This window comes from Centropristis striata, chromosome 2 (genome assembly GCF_030273125.1).
Source record: "Centropristis striata isolate RG_2023a ecotype Rhode Island chromosome 2, C.striata_1.0, whole genome shotgun sequence".
In the NCBI taxonomy this organism is placed as follows: Eukaryota; Metazoa; Chordata; class Actinopteri; order Perciformes; family Serranidae; genus Centropristis; species Centropristis striata.
The window spans coordinates 11,269,207-11,291,033 of NC_081518.1; the positions used below are offsets into that span (position 1 = coordinate 11,269,207).

Here is a 21,827-nt window from a genome sequence, read left to right on the forward strand (position 1 = left end):
AATGGATAGGCAAATATTTGAAGACTGACATTAATTTAGTGTGAACAGTTGAAGTCAAGAAAGGTTATGAGAAATTACTGAATGCCATTCCAAACATAAGTATGCTGTTACAGGCTCTAAGGAATGACATGGCAGTAGATACAGTACGTAATGTTTATGTTAGAAGGGCGTCTGTGATGTGTTTCTTGTTTTGGATGTGCACATGGAAAAGTAGCAGGACAAATTACCCTTGGCATTATGTTATGAGTACTTTGATTTGATTATAAAAACAGGCTTGAAATGGTTTCAACTGTTTTGACCCGGTTCACTGTTTCCCTATTTTGTGTAGAGACTCTGAGATAGGAAGAAGATATAAAATAAGGCATTTTGCATGGATATTATCTCGTCAGATGATGTCCAATCATGTCCATGAGGTTTTGTGCAGAGCTTGACATAGTTCACCCTGGCAACAAGGAGTGGCATGACTAATGGTTGTTAAATTATTTGAATTCAAATATTGGCTGCTGGTGTACACTCTGTTCATTAGAGCTAGTGATTCAACCAAGTCATTTCATATCTGACCCAACTGCTAAAACATTAAACTCTCATTGGACCATGAACTGTGACATTCAATATTTGCCTGACTTCCATGCTAGGATACCTATGCTGTACTGTCTGTGTCTCTGCTAGTTTGCCACTGCTGCAAGGACACAGTGTAAATGCATAGTGTGTTACATTGAGCACATGGAAAATGGTACAGGAGAGGCAAAAATAAGCCTTGGGGCTTCAGCCTATTCCTTTTTCAGTTGCTGTCTGATGGATTCTTTTGTAAAAACATGATTTTATTTTGTTGTCTTTGTTTTTTGTAATCTACATAAAGCATTCATTCATTCATTCATTCAAAAGAGGCATATTCAACCGAATCTAGTAATGAACACCCTGTATTTTTCCTAAAATAACGGATATGCTCTTTTTAAAACCAATTAACTGGCAAAGTATGTAGTATGCAAGCCTGTTTGTCTCTATTTGCACATGCAATTTGATAATTGTGAGGGATGCTCCTATCGATCGGCCACCGATCGTTATCGGCCGATATGGATCCTAAACAGGTTGATCGGTGGGCTCTCAAAGTGTCGATCAGAAAAGCCAATCGCATATATATATATATATATATATATATATATATATATTTTTTTTTTTTAAAGACTTTTTCTCCGCGTGACGTAAATTATATGAGACTGTTTTGTTTTCCGCGCTTGACATAAATTACCCATACCATCATGAATGAAGCTGGCAGCATGACTTCTCCGGTCTGGAATTTTTTCACAGTTTCCAAAAAAGGAAAGATGTAAAACTCGCTGTTTGCAAGACATGTGACGCCGAAATTCCAAGAGGTGGTAATCAACAACGACAATTTAATACAACTAACCTTATCCGACATTTGAGAATGCGCTACACAACAGAATACGGCGAGTATGAGAAACAAGCCCGGCCAAAACAAATCCTAAAGACACCCGTCACTCAGCTCACCGTAAGTGAAACGTTTAGACGGCAGGAGCCTTACAGCAGGGACAGTAAAAGGTGGAGGGATATAATATTTTTTTTCCATCAAATGGATGTGATTTGTGTTACCGTATTTTCTCAATTTAAAGCCGGGCCCCTATTAATAACCGGCCTCATTTAGTAACCTGGTGTAAAAACAATTTTTAGTAAATAAAAGCCGGCCTCTTTTATAAGCCGGGTGTCTTACCGGTGTTATGTCAAAGTCTGTTCCCCCGTCGATATGTGTATCCCTTACCTTAACCTGCACCCAACCTTATCCCTGACCCCAACCAGTCGTCCTTTAAGTCCTAACTCCAACCCTGGAGGTGATGCTACGGAGAACACCATTCAGGAAACATCATTTGACGGGGTAACAGATTTCGACACAACACCTGTATTTTGAAGTTTCGCCACACGAGTTAGTACTGTAGGTAAATATCGTTGTTTCTCCTGCTGTCCTAGCCACTCCTTAAAGTTGAGCCGTTTATGCACATTCTTCTGGGCTTTTTAGTAGTTTAGACATTTTAAATCCTGCTTAAATGTTTGTCTACATCCGAGTACTTCCAATATAGCTGACATCCGGGTAACTGGCTACAATGCGCTGTGTAAAACACTCTAAAAAGTGCCGGTCAGAGCTGCTCTGATTTTCTTTTTTCTTAATAAAAGCCTCCTTCAAATAATAGCCTGCCCCTATTATTAGCCGGGTCCCAAACTGAGTTTTTATTAATGGAAGCCCCGGCTACTATTTGAGGAAATATGGTACCTTATGGTTAAGGGTTATTAAGCGATGCAGTGGCAGTAAACTCCATGCCTCTTTTTGTTTAAAAAGATTTTGAAGCCTTTTTTGCCTTACTTGGGGAGTAAGGCAAGTAAATTAACTAAATCTTATTTATTTTTTATTTTATTTCATCTATTGCTCTTGACAGGGCATGTAATGTTTACACAAATAAAAAGCTGATTGTGGTACATAAAGATCTGTATTGTATTTATTATTTATTTTAGAACAATTATGGTTTTAACACTTAAGGTGGTGCACAAGGCTAGATTGTAAATACAGGACATTGAGGATTATTATTAATCTCCCATCGATTCTGTGATCGGTATCGGCAGATTTATGATTCCTGTGATCGGTAATCGGATCGGCCCCCAAAAATGCTGATCGGAGCATCCCTAATAATTATACATTAAGCTGTGATCTTGGTTGTTCTGGAAACATAATGTAAGAATAATTATTTGCATTACTGTGCAGAGTATACTACATTTTTTGCATGAATTTGCTTGGAGCAGCCATATGTGTTGCTAAATGGCTGTTTGCCTCCTAATATTTGAATGTGAATGTTTTAGATTTTAATACATAAAGAACGTTACTGGGAAGCTAGAGAATGATATACATTTTAAAAAAACAACAAAAAATACAGACATGTTTAAGTTTACTGCACTGCGGTTTGGTGAAGAAAAAAACATGGTCTGATTCATACTTGTGACAAAGGTTCTTACTAGCGGAACACATTTACAACATCAGAGGAAAGCTGCCCTTGTTCTGCTTCTAGCATGCCAATGGGTCTTCCTCTCTGTTGACAGCATATTATAGGTAAGATGTTGACTCTGCAGCAGCTTGATGCTGTGGATTGATTGATGCAGTTGTGGTTTTACTCTGCCAGATCAATTTTGCCCCTCCTCCACTCATAAACTCTTTGTACTTTGCTCTCCCACATGATAAGCACCTCTCCCTAAAGTCGGTTCTCAAGTCTTAATTTCCATGAGTTGTGATGTGATCATCTTGATGTAAGTCAAGGGAAAGACAACTGTAAAATAACCTCAGACCTACCTGAAACTATCTGAAATTTTATTTAAACATTTTTAAAAAATCAATTTAGATTTAGACATAGACATTTAAAAATACTGTCTAATGAGGGTGTAGATGTATTGCTCTGACAGAGCATGTCAAAATTAAGCACATCAGAAAACCATTAGGCACAGTCATGGCCTGAACTTTACCTAACCATGAACTTTCAGCACTGTCCGAAGCAAAGACTATCATGAATGCCCTCATTTTAAGTCTCCTGGTCACAGTTTCTTACAGCATTGCAGGACTATCTGAGATCTACTCAGATGGTTAGGTTTAGCCAATGGATTTTGTGCTACCGATTGTTCATGCTTTTTTGTCTTAAGTCTTGGTTTCTGAGTTTGGGAAGAAATGTGAAGGATTTATGAGCGTCATTCAGGTCAGTGCTAGCTGTTTTTAGTGAAAGGCATTTACATGGCATTTGAATAATTCTTGCTGCCTGCACACTGAGCCAGTGAAGCAGTTCGCTCTGCAGGGAATAAAAATTCTGCCGATGCAAATAGATGGTCTGATCTGATCTGTCTCTATATGCATTTATTGTATATTTTCTCACTGACAAAAGTGAGAAGACAATACTCGCCCATTGACCCATTCCCTGACCAGGTTTTGTGGAAATGGTGGAAAAATACTCCTCAGTGACACAAAATTATCGCATTCTCTTTTCATGCACTTTGTTTCAGAAAGTTGCCAAAAATAGAGCTGTCGTGCTTTGCTGTACTTTTGCGGGGGAGGAAACGTGCAGCTGCTTCAACTCTGTTTGTCAGTTCTGTCAAGCTCAAACTTTGGAGACCAGCAGGTTTTCACAGGTGTTGCATGGTCTTTTATTTTGATACACAGCTGGAAGATGGCTTGATTCATAAGCTACCAATGTAGCAATACATATTATCCTGAATTAAAAAAAACAAAACAATTAATATTACAATATTATACCACTATCATTTGCTGAATCTGAATCACAGACGGGGACGTACATTTTTTTTTTTGTGCCCTTTGAGTTTGATTTATTTCAGACGTGATTCTCTTGTCAGGACAAAGTTGTTTTGATTACAAAACACATTTTTACAAAGCAGTTTTCGTCTATTAGTGTTTGCTCTTTAGTTTGAGAGAGGAGTATGCAAAGCATACTGTGAGAGAACAGCGTTGCTGAGGCTAAGAGTGAAGGGTTGCTTAAAATAGCTCCTGGGATGGTGGCCAGTGGGCTTTGACTTCTATAGATGGTGAAGCACATAGGCAGCCAGAATGAAATAGGGACAGCTTGAAATACTAGAGAGCTCTCACTTACTCACTCAAGGTCAACCAGCTCTCGCGTCAGCTGTTTTGATTTTCATATGTCCATTTGTGTTTGTGTGTGTTTGGTTATGTGTGCAGCATTAAATATTTGTTGGCCAGTAATGTAAAGTGACTGGTGGATGCCTCAAATCTATCAGCCACTCAAACCAATAAGTTTGACAGGTACACCAGCCGCTTCCACAATTTACCAGCATTTGGCCCATTGTCATTTAGCTAGAGTTGACCATTTTTATACATTTTATTCCAATTAAATATATATAAGTGATTCAGGCATATTTAGGTTAGATGAACCTGAGACATGGTTGTGATTTTATTTAGTTTTGTATGTACAAAACTTTGCCTTTTTCATTTTTGTATAATTATTTAAATTGTACCACATATTTAGAATGTATTGCATTAGACATGCTTACATGCTACACTTATTTGTTTGTGTTCCTATGCAACATTTCAGCATAAACATAATGGAAAGGTATTCTCTAGATTATCTACAATTGTCTCAAATACGTCTATGTAAACCACAAGCTGTAGTTCATTCTCCTAACCACACATCACACATTGGATATCTGGACAAAGACTACTGGTTTAACTTTGCCCTAAAACTAGGTCTGGCATTTCCACAGAATGAGCGAGTAATTCCCCAGACAGTCTTCAAATCATGTTTTGTCTGTGGGGGAACTTGTGGGCACGCATTGCACTCACCTTCCTTTGAACTGTACTAATTTGGCTTGGTGGGTACTGACTGTTTTGAGGTATTAATATACGGTCTAAGTAGCATGCCAAAGTAGCTTGTAATCTGTCAGTTAGCAAGAACTTAAATCATGTATCACTGTTACTTCTCATGGTGGCGTTTTTGCATGTATTTTTCCAATGAGATGTGATCATTTGGTTTTCAGTCCACTTTGATGCCGTTTCAAATCCATATCCCTGTTGGCAATAGCAAATATTTTTGAATTCATGTTGGTTCTGGGATGGAAGCAACCCAAATCTCAAACTCATGCTCACATGCTGAAGGATCATTGCTGATCACTTGGATCCAAGTCATTGTGCCAATCTGTGTCACATGATGACATAGTGCTTCATATTTCCAACAACAAATTACTTTGCTGGTGTTGTGCCAATGGTCACTTTGTTTTGATATAACATAAACAGAACTGTTGCAGTTACCAGAGCAGTAAAGAAAGCTTTTAAGAAAGGGTATCCGTCTGCGAAAAAACAAAACAACAACAACAACAAAAAAACATTAAATGTGTGCAACTCAACTCAGTAAGCACTTGATTGTTGGCTTTTGCCAGTGTCTTATGGTGTAAATATTGTTTGGTATTATCATTACTTCTGCGGTATTTTTCACAGTGGTCAAACACAGTTCAGCTTATTGTGCAGTGATACTACTTCTTAAAAATGAATGCCAGCCTTTTTGGCATGCCTGTTTGAGTTGTTAATTTGAAAACTGTAGAAACAGAATAGAATAAATTAAAACTGCAGAAAGTGGCTCAAATTCCAAGAACATCTTTGTATCCTAGAAAGCCAGTATGTCCTTGTAAGTGTTCTCATAAATTGATGTCTTCAGGGTGTAATGTCCATGGAATACTTGTGAGACTTCACCTTGAAAATGGCATCCTTCATGACTAAGGCCAGGCAGTTGGCAAGCTAAGATATCATGTTGTCAAGGCTGTAAGTTGTTAACTAGGAAAGAATTAAAAGGCGCTTTAAACCATCAATCAACGCAAGGAAATTTTACACAAGGCAAATTCACTCAAGGCAGTCACACGCATGCAGTTTAGAGGGGTCAAAGCACCATTGTACTGCACCCCTGGAGCAGTATGGGGGTTCTGGGGTTCTGTACTTCAGAAGTGGCTTTGAGGGAAAACGGTCACTGTCCGTACTTGCTTTGAATGGAGGCTGGAATCGGCGACCATAAGTTCCCAGGCCAAGTCCGCGCTAGTTGCTCCTTTTGCCATGCATTCTTGTAAATGCTAGGCTTAAAAGAGATTTCAGTTGATTACTAAGGCGTGGATTGGTGGTCTGCTTCCATATAATATCATAAAAAGAATTTGTGTCCTCTCATAAAATTACAAAAGCATGCACATCAAATAAAAGAAATGACTCCCTAAACTAGAGCCAAGGAATGTATGTCGGTGTGCAACAAAACAAATCTTTTTATCTCCCCCATCCCTTATACTTTTTGAGAACTCTTAGACAAGGGCTATTGTTATCTTATCCAGAGAAAGCTTAATTCAAAATAGTTTTATTCAAACAGAGAAACTATAGAGAAGAAGCTCAGTGCACCTGAACTGGAAAAAGATCTTTCTTTGGCACTGGCTCTATGTCAGCACATTGAATGGTTAACATCTGTGAAACGTGTCTAAAGCCTTGTATCCTTAATCTAAGTTCTGGGCAGATCAGAGTGCAAGTGCTACCTCCGCCTTTACTGCACTGCCTCTGTGTTCCACTGAATAATGCAGAATGCCCTGGGAGTGTGTGAAATTACAGTTCCTGGAAGAGCCGTGCGGTAAAGCTCCATTCTTCCATCATGGAGTCACCATGCAGTCAGTTTGTCTTTGTGGCTGAGCTTATGCCAACTGCAGTGTAGCCCAAATGAGTTTATTTATCAGAACAAGCTTACTGAAAGGCCTGTGTAAGCATGCAATGACAATGACCCCCTCCCTATGTGTAGCCACCCTTATTTGCTGTTCTCTGTGTGAGCTGGTAGGATGCCACTTTACACTTGGTGCCTCCCCGTGAGGACAGAGCAGGGAGGATCAGAGAACTATTTTTGGAGTGTGAGATAATGGCCATGAATAAGAAATACAGATGGAGATAATTTCTCTTCTCTGCCATGGCTCTTCTTTTAAAGAATAACACTTGTGCCTTTACTGTTTGTTACCTTATTCAGGTGAGATAAAAATAGGCTACAGCTGAAGAAGAAAGAACACTAATCAGACCTGCATTTCAAAGGAGCACTGACATATTAGGAAATAAGCTTGTGTGCTGTCTCAGTCAGAGAACAAGGTTAATATCAATGTTGTATCTGTGCAGTATAGAGTACAGTATATACTTTATGTCGGGGGGATATTTAGCCTAGCTTGTCACAAATACTAGAAGCAGAGGAAACCGTTAGCCACTGTCAAAAAGTAAATAGATTTTTTGGGTCTGTGTAAAGCTGGTCTAAAGAGAACTATGGACATACTTAGCTGTTTTTTTTTAACCTTGGTTTAAGATTTTGTAGTTAATTTTTTTCATTAAAACCAATGCCTGTTTCTAACCAACTGGAGACACACTAAAACACAGCAGAACTTTATGAACTCAAAATTAGAAAATGGTTAGTGTAATGATTACATGCACTGTCTTTATTTTTCTTTACATCACATCATCGGCTGCCACGGACATAGCCAGACACGCCACCACTCTGTTCTTGCTGAACTACAGGCCCCGATGCTTTTAAGTGAAATTTCACCTCTGCGATTAATGATGTCTCTCTGTTTCTTCATTTGTACGGTGAGGGAAAAAATATGCAAGTATTGTCTTGGTCATGGAAAATGTGACACATGTTATAATAATGTAATATTTTTGTGATTGTGATTTTGTGGACCATTGGTGATCAATTTCAAAGTTTACAAATGAACAAAGTCAATTGTCAGTAATGTGTAGACTGGTCCTATAGTTAATTTATGGAAGGTGGATTTACAAAGTCAATCTACCTGCATACTCTTTTGTGTTTTTAGTTGATTTAATAAAACCCAGAAATGTTTTCCCTTTTCATTAAAAAAAAAATTATTACTCACCCACAAATAAAACCCAACAGAAAACCTGAGGTATGTCCCAAACCATGTTACACCATTGGTGAAGACAAAAAAAAAAATAATAATAATATGCAGTCTAGGTTAAAGACATTTTTTTGAATGTTTATACTTGCCCTGATATAGGACATCAGGGTCTAAGACTCAACTTGTTGCCAATGTTTGAGGAGTTCTTCTGAACCTCTGGGTCAACAATTTAGTGCACATATGCACACTGTATATATTGGAATCTTGCCATTGATGGTGTTTGTATTGGGTCTACTAACATAACATTGCAGTGTGCCTCAGCATCTTTGTGGATGATATGGACAAACAAAGAGCAAAGAAAAAAAAGATTGATGGGAAAAGGGAAGCAGCTGTTTGAGGTGAAGGAGCAAACGGTTGAACTTGTTGACCAGGAAAGGCTTGTTTTCATTGGTCAGATCCTATCCACAGAGGAGCAGTAAAAAATAGCGGAAGCCTCAGGCAGTACAGAGAAAAATTGCAACCAAATTGTACGATTGCTCCTGCCTGTTTGGGTTTTATTTTGTGATTGTTGCTGAATATCATACCTGCAGTGTGGGCGGGTTATACTTGGCACAGTGGTGTGCCCGGGCTGGGCCTGCTGTTACTGCTGCGCTCAGCATTGTGCATTAGGGTTTGTTAGTGATGGTTTCCATTAAGAACAAGCCAGCAGTCAATGCAGAGTTTGTTATTGTCAGTCAGGCGTTTTTCTGTAGTGACCTCACCAAAACCAAATGTTTCATGTTGCACCATGTTAGCTTAAACCTATTCAATAAGTATTAAAGTATTAAAAGCACAACTTGTTGAGAAACGTAATCATAAGATAATTATAACATTTTTCATCACTTTAAAATTCTATGCTATACAGTGATAGAAAGGTTGAAACTCTAAAAGTGAGCTGTGAGGGGAATGTTTTGAAAAAGAGCGTGTGACAATACTGCTAGCAGGCGTAGAGAGCTCTTTGAAGATGTGTCTCTTTCCCCTCTGCTGCCTCTGGATGTGTTTTTCACCGATAACATGAGGCTCTATGGAAACCTTTGAACACATTGATACTGTAGACGACTCTTGTCTCACTCATAGTCATTCACTTCCAACCTTTGAGCAGCGCAATAATATCAGTTAACAGACCTGACGTGTACCCTTTTGTCTTGTGACTGAGGAAAGACATGTTCAGCTTTCATACAATGATATATTTGCAGCACATCTAAGCATTAGAAACAAACTCACTGTATTAATGAATGGTAAAAGTCTAGTGAGTTGTTGATGTACCCCTTGTTGTTACATACAGTATGTTGAGTAATAAGTTTGAGAGAAAGTCCACAATAAACTGGATATTTTGCATGCACGGGCAACATCCATCATGTTCATAAATGAATCCCATCCAAAGTACATTATACTCGTTCCAACATACATTTACTCTATGTACCACTTGTCATTACTTTTGCTACATATTGGGTTATTCTGTTACTTTGAGCAGGAGTCTATCTATCCACAGCAGGATACTAGTCCATCACATTGCTCATTTTTAGTTGTACCTGTCTGTTTCCTCCTGAGCTTTTGCACATGGCAGTGAAAAGTCACGAGGCTTCTGCTCCTCAGCTTGTACTTCATATCCTCAGGATGGAAAATAGATTTGGTTTCACAGGAGGGCGGTGAAGCTTGAGTTGCGTCGATTAGGACGTACAACCATAGCAACATGGACCCATCCTCCTCTCCAACCAAAGAGAGACCTGCTGTTTTCTCTTTGGCTCCCTTCATTCCACTCTGTGGTTTTACATGTAGCACTTATATTTTGCATTCAACAGGTAAAGGTAAAGGGAAGAACAAAAGCAAATACAGAAAATAACACAATGGAACTATCCTCTGTGTGCCAGAAGGACTTTGCATAATTCTTGGTGGAATCTGACGAGGAAATGAACAAATGAGGAACAGCTAAACATAAAGCGACTTCTGAATGTTCTATCGCTTCCTTTTCTTGGTCTCCGTCTTGGTTATTTTCCTGAAAATAGAACTGCTTCAGGTTTTGGTTTCTGTAACAACCTGAGCTTATACTGACATTATTATTTTGGTTGATGTATTTCTTCCAGGTTGTTAGATATATTGCTGCCAGCCCAGCCCAGGGCAATCTTAAAAAATGTTGTTTATCACATAGATAAGAATACTGTATCCCTGACAAGGCCTTATTACTGAAATGTTTTGTCAGTTATTATTTTTTTATATTTCCCAGTTGTGGGCTTATTTTGACTATAAAAATGGGATAAGACTGTAGAAGCTTTTATCCAGCATATCTTTAATTGATGGAGCCGGTAGGCTGTCTAACTCTGAAGTTGAAGTTTTTGATTGGAGTAGTAGACCTGATGCCTTGTTATGCTGCTTAAGCTGTACTGATCAGCCTTACTGTATAGCCCCATATTAGACTCATGTACTGATGAATGCAATGTTGTATTGATGTTTAGCTTCTCTTTCCTTGTGCCTCTAGGGAAAACCTGTTCCTTATAAATAGGACATGCCTGTGGGGCTGAAATGGTTGGCATAACTGCCCGTTTGGTTTTCTGCTGCTATGTCGCCTGCTGCACCAGCTGTTGCATGCATTTGTTTGGACCATGTGATAAATAAGTCTAAAACTTATTTTAGCAGGTCTTAAATTTGCTGTTGCTATCCATATGTCCCACACCATTCAGTCCCATATGACTCCAAGGACGTCATAGAGTAGTTGCCTGCTGGATCCTTTTAGATGCGGGCAGTATAAAAGCTCAGGATTGCCGAAGTTGGTATGTCCAGCTGTCTGAAATGTCAATCTTAGTCACTTGAGCTAATTGTCGTGAAATGGCATCCCTTTCATTCTTGAGATTATTTCCATCCTGTGGATTCTTTCATGTTGGTAAATGGTTTGTTGTGTATGTGATGAACGGAAGTGAAATGATATCTGTCAGTTACTCATGTTTCTTTCTAACCTAATTTTAGGGCTGAGTTATTCTGAGCAATGCTGTCATCTATGCATGCAATAAGGCGTATAATTACTACTTAAATAATTATTATAAAATGATCCTGATATATTTGTATTGATACAGTTAGTCGCATTAAAAATAAGGAAGCTGAATTTCCAGCTCACTTGTTTCTATAAGGGGTGGAAGGAAAATTTTACTAGGTCTCTCAACACTAATCCTGCATCATTTTAGCCAATTCACAGCATAGTTGCCCGCCCCCCTGGAGGCCCCTCCTGCACAGACAGGCTTCATCAGAGAAAAGAGCTTAGTCTACAACATACTGTCAGTGCACTGTCAAAGTTTGTAGGCTTCGTGGTGTGTTGACAGTTGTCAGCATGTCTTACTTGTATTGGTGCTGACAGGCCTGCGTCACCCCTAGCCATCCCTGTGACATGGCATTAAAGTGCTATTATGTAGTTACTTAAGTAACAACAGTGAGCCAAGAAGTAGGCAAAGAGGGACTGTTTCTTATTTCCTGTATCAGCCTAGAGCGGATACAACAGTCTGTCAAAACTCTGATCCCAGCCTGGCTGACCTGCTAACCCACTGACTCAGCCGGCTCACGCCTGGCTAGGCAGCTCTCATGCACTGGCTTATAAGTAATTTGGCACCGATACACATGTACCATGATTTCCATTCTGACTGGCCATCAACAGGAATTCCATGACATTTCTAATAATGGGTATTTGCTCAAGACAGCAGCACCAGCCTAGAAGCAATACATGCATCAATTGAGATGCTTTTGTGAAAACACAAACGCTTTGCATGTGAACATATGAAAATTAGTATATTAAAGATTTTGATGATATGTATAACTTGGAAGTGTTAGTTTCAGAGGTCTGTTTTAATTTTAATTTACATGTTTTTATTGTCTGACCTTAGACTAACGGTTATGTGTTTTTTCTGTTCCACAGGGCTCCAGAAATTATTTTGGGATTGCCGTTTTGTGAAGCCATAGACATGTGGTCCTTAGGCTGTGTGATAGCTGAACTCTTCCTGGGCTGGCCCCTTTACCCTGGGGCCCTGGAGTACGACCAGGTAAACAACCACCATCTCACCACTCACTTTTTATCTGCCATTGGCTTTTGGTTTATCATTTCATCTTTTAATCCCTCCTGTGGTCCTGCTGCTAACCTACCCTTTCTCTTCTATGTGCAGTTTATTCTAGCATCTCCTACTTATAGCTCCAATTTCTATGACTCAGTCTCTCCTCTTTGTACCAGCTCCAAACTAGTTTGTTCTGACACAGAAGGTTTCAGCCCTTTCTACAGCCTTTTCTCCCATAGGTCAACCCCCACCCGTTCTTACACTGCCCATGTGGCTAAGTAGCGTCACACCCTCTGTTTCTACCCAACCACTTATTTTCCTGGTCTCTTCTCTGTCTGTCATTTCTTCTTTCTTTTCTTTTCCTTTTTCCACCATGCCCTACTCTTCCAATCATGGCAACCCACAGAGGACTGGGTTCAGCGTGTTTGTTTCTGAGATTGCATTCAATCCAGCTTTCTATTACAGGCTTGCCTTCAGGTTACTGACTCAGACATGGCTCCCATTGTTGAAGTTTGTGGGATATGTGATCCACAGCCACTTTAGTCTGAATCTCCCAAAAGACATGTTGCAAAGATTCAGTTGGGAAGCGAAGTTGACAAAGCCTTAAAAAGGCAGACAGTGATGTTCAGCAGCAGTGTTAGGACAGATGGCTTAAAGCTAGGACAAGAATGCCACATTGTCACAGTTTGTACAATACAATCTGTTATTTTAGTCTTTGTGAGATCTAGGCCTAATGACGTTTTAAGGGTATTGAAGGGATTTTCTGTATGAGGATGACATGGATAGGAAGGAGAGGAAACTTTTGAGGTTCAGGGAAAGAAAAACTTTTGTGCATAATTACACATGGAAAGAAAGACGGTAATGGATTGTTTGAATGAAAAAAGAGACACAGGGCTGAAGTGACTTACAGTAACAAATTAGTGCGGTATTTACTGCTGCCTTGGTGACGTATGTACCCTGAGGTTGTATCAGCTGGTGTCTGTGACAGTGAGCAGAAAGGCATATTATTGTGATTGATGGTATGTCTATTAGGAGCTGTTGGATGTCTGCCCCTCCCAGTGGAGCCCTGACAGTGTCTTCCCAGGACTAGACTGATCTGGGCTTATGTTGAGCTGCTTTCGCCTGCCCTGGAGCCCTATCTACTCAAAGTCTGGCAACGGAGCCTCAGTCAGATCCTGCTGTGTCCCATGTAGCACTACACATTACAGTACTCAGCCCCTCTGCACACTGCACTCATACCAAAGTATTTTTATGGCCTGGCATCATTTTTCACTCTCCCTAGGATTGAGGCAGGAGAGATAACTCAACACCTCCGAAAGAGATTTGACTTGAGCGCAGCACCACCAGTCTAAATATGATGAATCTGTTTTTGCAGGAGCCAGTCAGCATGTCGCAAAGCTTCTTTAGAGATGTCTGGGGGGGAGCCTCCTCCATTTAGTAAGGGACTGCTAGGAGCTTATGGGGTTGACCAGGGTGGATTGGTTAAAGTTGGCATAGATAGGGAGTGTGTGAGACAATGACAAAAAAGCAAGATTATAGGTGAGAAGGAACCTGTGGATGGAGAACATTTCAGATACAGAACAAAACCCACTGTATGTAAATGGATGACTGAATTTGAATCTAAATACACTACGAACACAGCCGCAGGATTGTGGTAGAGGGTATGAGTAATCTATAAAGGGAAAGCAAGAGTTTGTCGCATTAGATTTCAGCCTGTTGGATCTTGCGCCTCTCATGTTACTGTCTATTGTTGTCTGCTGATTAAAATACCTGCAGTGCATTTTAAGCTTTGGATGTTCTCTGGGATGACTGAACTTACCACCCTGGCCCTTTTTAGCAGAATCATTATGTAGTAGAGTCGGAAGCACATCCTGGAGGATCCCTGTTCTGGCCCATGTGCCTTTTTAGAAATAAACTGAAACCCTGTTCTGTGATTGAGTTATGCTTTGAGATCCACCCCACATGGGAATTGCATGCTGGATGGGAAAAGCAACCTGTGCAGGAGCACAGGACTAATGGGGACTTCTTGGGTTTTCCAAGCACCCAAACCAGCAGTTCGATATATTACTTTCCAGCTTAAAAACACTTTGCAGTGCATCTGCAATCATTAATCAGTTTCTACAAGCAAAACAAGAGTTTGAAGTGAGTTTGAAAGGTTGAAGATATATATATATAACAGAGCTTCAAAAATAGAAAGCTTGTAATTTTTAATGGCCTAAAATAAATAGCCAACTGACTGTATGCCAGTAAACAGCTAGGCAGCTGACTACTGGTGTGAGGTGTCATCCAGGGGCCACAGGGTGATCTGGCTGGAGCTTTACTGAGTTGCTGCTAGCCCCATATTCCCCCTTTTCTTCTTCTTATCTTTCTGCAAGGGGTCTTGTTCCATGCCACACAGCATATTGTATTTATAACTCTGGCTCCTCCTCCCTTCCTCCCTTCTCCTTACCTCATCCCCAAGTCACACCATCATTTACTTCACTTGTAAGCACGAGGCTGCTCACCTCTTTGATGTGACAAACCTCGCGATTCAGCCAGTGTCTCATTATATGTGGCTATGATTAGCCCAGGCGCTGTAGTCTTGGCTATGACTTCATCCTGCATATTTTTGTCATGTTGATATTTCTTTATGGCCTCTTTACACTCTTTCAGGCATTCATAAAAGGCTTGTGAAGCTTTTGTGACCACTAAACCTGCACAAATAAGACAAAAAGAATTTGAAATGCACTCCTATCTGCACTGTCAAGCAGATAGTAGCTTGGTGCTCCTGTGCTTTTTGCACATATTTAAATCAGGTAATATGCATACTGTTGTCTTAAAATTGGCCCCTATCTGTGCAAATGAGCTTCGTTACAAAATAAGATAATGTGCATTTTCTTACTGTACTTACTATACTGTTTCTGTCACGTCTAAATTCCATCCCTAATGTTTTGAGGAATGTCTTTGCCAGCTGGCATTCTGAAAATGTCACTTTTATTTTCTTTTTGAGGCAAGATTTATACTTAAAAAAAAGGGCAAATTGCACTCAACTGCAGCAGTTTATGAGCATATTCACACTGTAATATTATTAGTGCTTTTATGACAAACCAACACAGTGCAATTTCTTTGGGGAATTGGACCTTGAGATGGGTCAGATCACGGTTGCAAGCGATGCGCAATTCTTTTAGCTATTGTCGGCCACAATCAATTCTTTGAGAATTCATCAGTCACTCTGTTGCTATCTCAGGCAAGGTACAAGTGGTTCAATCATTTGGGTCAGTGCACACTCTTTGGTGAAACCAAAATGATGTGTGTTTGCTTTTTTGTTTTTCTTGACCTAGCTGGCAACCTGGAGGATCTGTAAGAATAAGAGGATGTAGGCAGGGTCAGGGGAAGCAATAAGATTTGGGTTAGTGAGGGTTGGAAGCGTCAATGCTCCAAAAGGAATTTTCCTGTTGTAAGCTGCTGCAAACTACTGGCCTTTACCCCAATGTCAAAAATGTGGAAGAGATTAATTTTACACCCAGTGGGTCGGAGGGTGTGGAGGCATTATTCTAAGCTGAGATGTACTTTTATCTGTTGCAGTGAGGGATATCATTGAATTGCATCTTTTATGGTGTATATTGTTATCTGGACTGCCATAAAATAACTGCTGCCTGTGCTTCCTGTCTGCTCTGCAGCAGGCCCAGGCTCGCTAGATAGTAGTTTTGTGGAGCTGTAGCTTTGCACCAGTGATCTCACTGGTTTGTGAGATCTCTGCAGAGACACGCCTACTAGGAAAAATAAGGGTTTTCCCGTCACAAGAATTTTCCCACCCACACACATTGGCTGTGTTGTTATTTTGTATCTGTTTCTGTTTATATGATGTTGCTCAACAACAGAACAGTTATGCTTGGGACAGGAAATAGGGGGAATTTAGTCTGTGTACTTTCAGGGTGAAGTTTGTTGGAATTGACTGTGTCATCTATCATTGACTATGTTGTGAATAGTGAGTGTGAAAGAGGGTAATTAGAAAGGGGAAATAGATTTTGGTTGATGTTAATCAGCATGTACCAGGGAAATGATTAAAGGAAAGAGCAAATCCAAAAGAGAGAAACAACAGTGACACAATCTTGCATGTTCTAATGCTTTGAAATAGGCGAGGGGATCTCCACCATCCCATCTAAATGTCTTGGAAGATGAAATTATCACATTCATCCTGCATGCCGTCAGAATCCCACTGAATGCATTGCTTGGTCATAAACTCATCTTGAGCCAACTAATATAGACATAGGTCCCACCCACCCACACACACAGACATATTGGAATATTTGCACCTTAGCAACCGACTGATATAAGCATCTTGAAGATCAACACATGAGTTGCTTCCAACAAAAACATTTTCAGTCACAGTACTTCACTTTTTAGATGGGAGGTGCCTTATTGAACTCACTCACAAACTCACTCATTCATATTTAGCAGGCAGCAGGGTGAAAAAACTTAGTATAATTGATGAGGACGTGTTGTCTGTCTTCCATCTAAATTTGTGTATTTCGAAGAAAGGGGGAGAGATGGATCTTTTGGTCACCTATTATTTGCTTCATTTGAAAGTGTCCAGTGATGCCTTCACTGTCCTCAGCGTTCTCTCAGCATGTGGCTCTTTGCTCTCTTTGCTTCTTAGCAGTGCTGACTCTCTAATGTCCGTTGTCCTTTACACTTGGGTGTGATTGACGTCAGCCAGGCTTTCTCACTGGTCTCCTTTCATAAACCTGTGTGTGACACTTGCCCCGCAGCATCTGACTGACGAGCATCATTATCCAGCAAAGTATTTGGCATTGAGACTGTAGGAACCTTGTTATCAGAGTGAACATGAAAAGACCCTGACACTTTTCAGAGATCATAAACACAAGCTACCCTCAGTACAGGTGTCTCATTTGGGTCTAGCCATTCGTCAGGAATGTGCCATCTTCAAGGTCTCTGCAGCTGTCCCCCACTAATACACGTCCACACACAGTAACTCTCATAGTGTGATGTCACTGTGAAGTACCTTGTAAATTACCAGTACGTAAGAGTGTGTCTGTATGAAGTGCCCTGGTGATGTGTTGTTTCCAAAGAAACATTAATGATAACAGTGAAAAAACAGCACTTGTGGTTGATGTGACGTGTTTAATATGAAAGCACATTTTATGGTTCAATAGAAAATGTTTTTACTCTTTTATTCCTCCTTTTATACCAGTGAAAATTGCCTTTTTCTTTAGTTACAAGATTTATACTGCTTTCCTCCTTATGCTCAACAGATTCGCTACATTTCTCAGACACAAGGTTTGCCAGGAGAACATTTATTGAATGCGGGGACAAAGACGGCACGGTTCTTTTGCAGAGAATCTGACTCCCCTTATGCGGCATGGAGACTAAAGGTGAGGAATATTTACTAACCTGCAAATTATGTCAAATTGCTTTATTTCTACTTATCCAAAACAACTTGTTTTGCTTCACTTTAAGCTGATGGTAAAAATCATAGGTCAGCTCTAACTCATTCAACAAATATTTTCTTCCTCCCTTTGGGCAAATAAAGACTGCGTCTCTCAGTAAAGAAACTGAAACATGCATAGAAGACTAGCTGTTAAGATAAAGTCTTATCAAAGATTAAGCAAAAGAAAGTGAAAGAGTCAATTCAATACTAGGGCTTGTCAGCATATCATATTGTTATCTATTGATATTGGTGTAGATATTTTCCAATATGTGCTGATATGAAAACCTTTTTTGCACAACATTATAATTCTTTATTTAAATGGTCAGCAATTTGCTGATAGTGAACATACACTGATGTTTATTTAGATTTCTATTTTTATTTTATTTTTTTCTTTATTTAAATGGTCAGCAATTGACCTATACTAAACATACAGCATCAGTCAATTGCTGTGCAGTCTACATCGAAAAGGTTTATTTTTAATCCAGCTCAAAATTTCACTATATCAGACAACATATTTGTAATTAATTCTCTTTTCCCTTCTAAAATACAGCAGAGATTCAGAAGTTGGGACACAGTGTAAAACCTAAATATAAACAGAATGGCAATTCAGAATTGTGTGCTTTTACCAAAAACAAAAATGTATCTGTTTGAATGTACAAATAACTTAACATAACAGAACTAACCACAGCAACTGCCTTACTGAATTCAGCCCCACTAAAAATTTTCTTTTTCTGTAGTCAACGGATGAGCATGAGACGGAGACGGGAATGAAATCAAAGGAAGCCAGGAAGTACATCTTCAGCTGTTTGGACGACATAGCGCACGTATGTTCAGCTGCTCGGACCACAATGTACCGAAAAGGACTTCAGAGGAAGTTCTACATCAATTGTTTAGCGGATGTAGGCTACTGGGTCTTTACCAGAGGAAGTACACCCACAGCTGTATGAACAGAACACACATCTTATTACTGGGAATGAAAATGAAACAACTCCCCTTCACTTAAATGCTAAACCCAAACGTAAAAAAAGGAAAGTTCAGGTTTCACTCATTATTCGCTGTAGAAAAACAATTGGAAATTCCCCAGGCAACCATCAGTCTGTTATTTCGTACGTCAGAGTAGATTCTTGAGAATTCATTTTTATGATCAACGATTAGTCATTAACATACAATCATCTTCTCTGGAAGTTGGTATCCTATTAAAAAAATGATTTGATTTATCATGTAAATTCCTCATTTTACTTAAGCTTTTTCTTTTAATATACTATTCTGTTGGTGGATAGGTGATATTTTATGAAAGTAAAATGTTTGTTTTCCAGGTGAACTTGGTGATGAATCTGGAAGGTAGTGACTTGTTGGCAGAGAAGGCAGACCGTCGGGAGTTTGTGGGCCTGCTGAAGAAGATGTTGTTGATTGATGCAGAAGAGAGGATTTCCCCTGCCGAAGCTCTCAGCCAGCCCTTTGTGACGATGCAACACCTGCTCGACTTTCCCCACAGCAACCAGTGAGTCCACATTCCCTCAGATCCTCAGACATGTTGTCATTTTGACCTTTCTACATAACTTGAACTCTCTGTGTCACTCCTCTGCCTGTAGTGTGAAGTCATGTTTTCACATCATGGATGTTTGCTGGACTCGTCCCTGTGCATATGAGGCAGCCAACAGAAATAAAGGTCCTTTCATCAGACCTGTGACCACAACCGCTGCTGCCTCTGTCAACCACCCATTCAGCAAGATTGCCGGTGTCCACACTCAAGTAAGTCGTTCAGGATGTGTTTGCATCTAAATCTGCCATTCCTATGAATGTGTAGTGGTGGTGTCATTACACTTACACACACTAATCTTTAGATCAAGGAATTAAGAGATTTCAAAGCGAAGGAACCAACCAAATGAAAAAAATATCACAATATCTAAGTGATGGAATAATCACAGATGGTGTGAGTCCTTGTCGTGCAATGTGTTCTTCTGTTCATCTGCTCCTGTGAAGACTGATCATGTAGACAATTTCCTCGCCTTTATTGCTTTCGTGTATTCCGACTCGCCCATCTTATTGCGTCCTAGAACTGCTGTCATGGCAACAAAATCACGTCATGTTTCTGAGGTCATGGCAACGGTGCAAATCAGCATTGTTGCTGAGGAAAACAAGGAGCGGACCCTTTTTTTGGCAGTGGATCTTTATAATGCAAAACATCTCAATGTTGATTGAAAAGCTACTTTTATGAGGAAGAACAACTGTGACAGTCTAAAATAAAGGTGACTGCATATGTGTTTCATCAGTGCAGACATAAGGATAATATTAGAAGGCGCTCTCATGCCTCTACAGAATTAAACCCTGATGAAAGAATAACTCATCACATTCTCTGCACAATAAAACTACTCAGCTATAATTTCTGGTTCCATGGAGCAGTGTAGTAAATGGTAATCTTTCTTCTCCAGGAGAATTTAAGGAGAAATGTGGCAGCTTTTTTAGTATTATCCTCTGAAAGGCTGCTTTGTGTTTACTATCATGTGTATGGGGGTTGGGCTACATGCAGGAGCTGTAGCAGAACAATATAGGCCTAGTTCTCGTTATTCAATAAATGTGATTATAGCCAGGCACGAGAGCAGCCTGACTAGTGAAGCAGAGGCACATGCTTAACTGTTCTTTGTTTAGCAGTCAGGCCTGTCTCAAAGAGTGACTCAAACATTATCTGGAGACCTTTTAGTTATACTGTGACTCCAGTTTTCCAGGGAGTTGATCAATCAGCAAGTGGCTCTTGATTAGTTTTTGATCCAGCACCCTGAACTTCCTCGAGAGTAGATCAACTATGTGTTCAAGGTCACCATGATGATCTACAGGTGAGCCAAGTGAGCCAGTGTCTTCAACTGAAAAGCCAGGGTTGTGCCTAAAAGTAACAAACTAACCCACTAATCTCTCAGTATAAGACAGCTTCCTTCCTCTCTCTGGCTGAAACACAGACTGCTTTTGACAGAGATGTTGCCATCTAGTGGCTCTTCAGTGCTTTTGTTTATCATTGTAATACCTCAGAAAAGTCCAGTCATATCTCTCTCTCTTTTTGTTTTTTTTAGGGATTAGCCCCATCAGCCCCATCAGTGATGCACCCTGGGATACCACTGCAGACAGGAAGTGGTCAGTTTGGATGCAACGATTCGTTTCAGCAGGCACTCATTCTATGTCCCCCAACCATTCAAGGTAGGATCTTTCATTTCCCTTGTTTATTTTTCTTTGTGGTGGTAAGATTGAATATCTTAAAGTCAAATATTTCCTGTCTATTGTCCCTGCAGGAATCCCCACTAACACGGCTAAACCAGCAGGCTTTTCTGTTCGAATGGAGGCATCTGTGCCTCTTGTCACTCAAGCGCCCCCCATCCAGCCCATACAAATCAGACCTGGAGTCATCACACAGGTAAGAGGCTAGAATGAATAAGAATGAAGGTAGTGGCTTCATATGACTTCATACATCCACACGAAACAATGCAAAGATGCCTTTGATATCTGCCTAATCTCATGCGTCAAAAAAAGTCACGTTATTGGGGAAAAAAAGCTATATAGGTCTTGGCTGTGATAGGGGACAACTTGGCTTCATTAATATGTGTAGACTGGGTAAATGTGTTAAGTAAATGTATTATTTATTTATTAAAATATTATTCGAAGTCATTTAGGAGGACAAAAGACTAATGCTTCTCTGCTTCTCTAAACTTCCACAGGCCTGGTCTAATCGTGCACAGCAGATCTTGGTGCCCACTTGGCAGCAGGTGACATCAGTGCCCCCGCCCCCAACCACTTTGGCATCCGACACTGTGGCGGGCTCACAAAGATTGGGTGACTGGGGGTAAGCAGTTTGTCTGTTTCTGAGGGCGACAGCACAATATCTTTATGAAACATTATCCTTTCTTGATATGTTCCTT

At 40.0% G+C, this 21,827-nt stretch overlaps 1 protein-coding gene across 3 annotated transcripts in view; it reads left to right on the plus strand.

Annotated features, from left to right (window-relative positions):
• Positions 1-21,827, plus strand: part of hipk3b (homeodomain interacting protein kinase 3b) — a 39,994-nt gene that overhangs the window by 11,262 nt on the left and 6,905 nt on the right. For all 3 annotated transcript variants that reach the window (XM_059347630.1, XM_059347622.1, XM_059347639.1), the window contains exons 3-10: positions 12,359-12,482; positions 17,747-17,866; positions 18,660-18,746; positions 19,239-19,423; positions 19,515-19,674; positions 20,988-21,111; positions 21,204-21,325; positions 21,627-21,751. In XM_059347630.1, the coding sequence (XP_059203613.1) occupies positions 12,359-12,482; positions 17,747-17,866; positions 18,660-18,746; positions 19,239-19,423; positions 19,515-19,674; positions 20,988-21,111; positions 21,204-21,325; positions 21,627-21,751 (1,047 nt within the window). The remainder of the gene's footprint in view (positions 1-12,358; positions 12,483-17,746; positions 17,867-18,659; positions 18,747-19,238; positions 19,424-19,514; positions 19,675-20,987; positions 21,112-21,203; positions 21,326-21,626; positions 21,752-21,827) is intronic.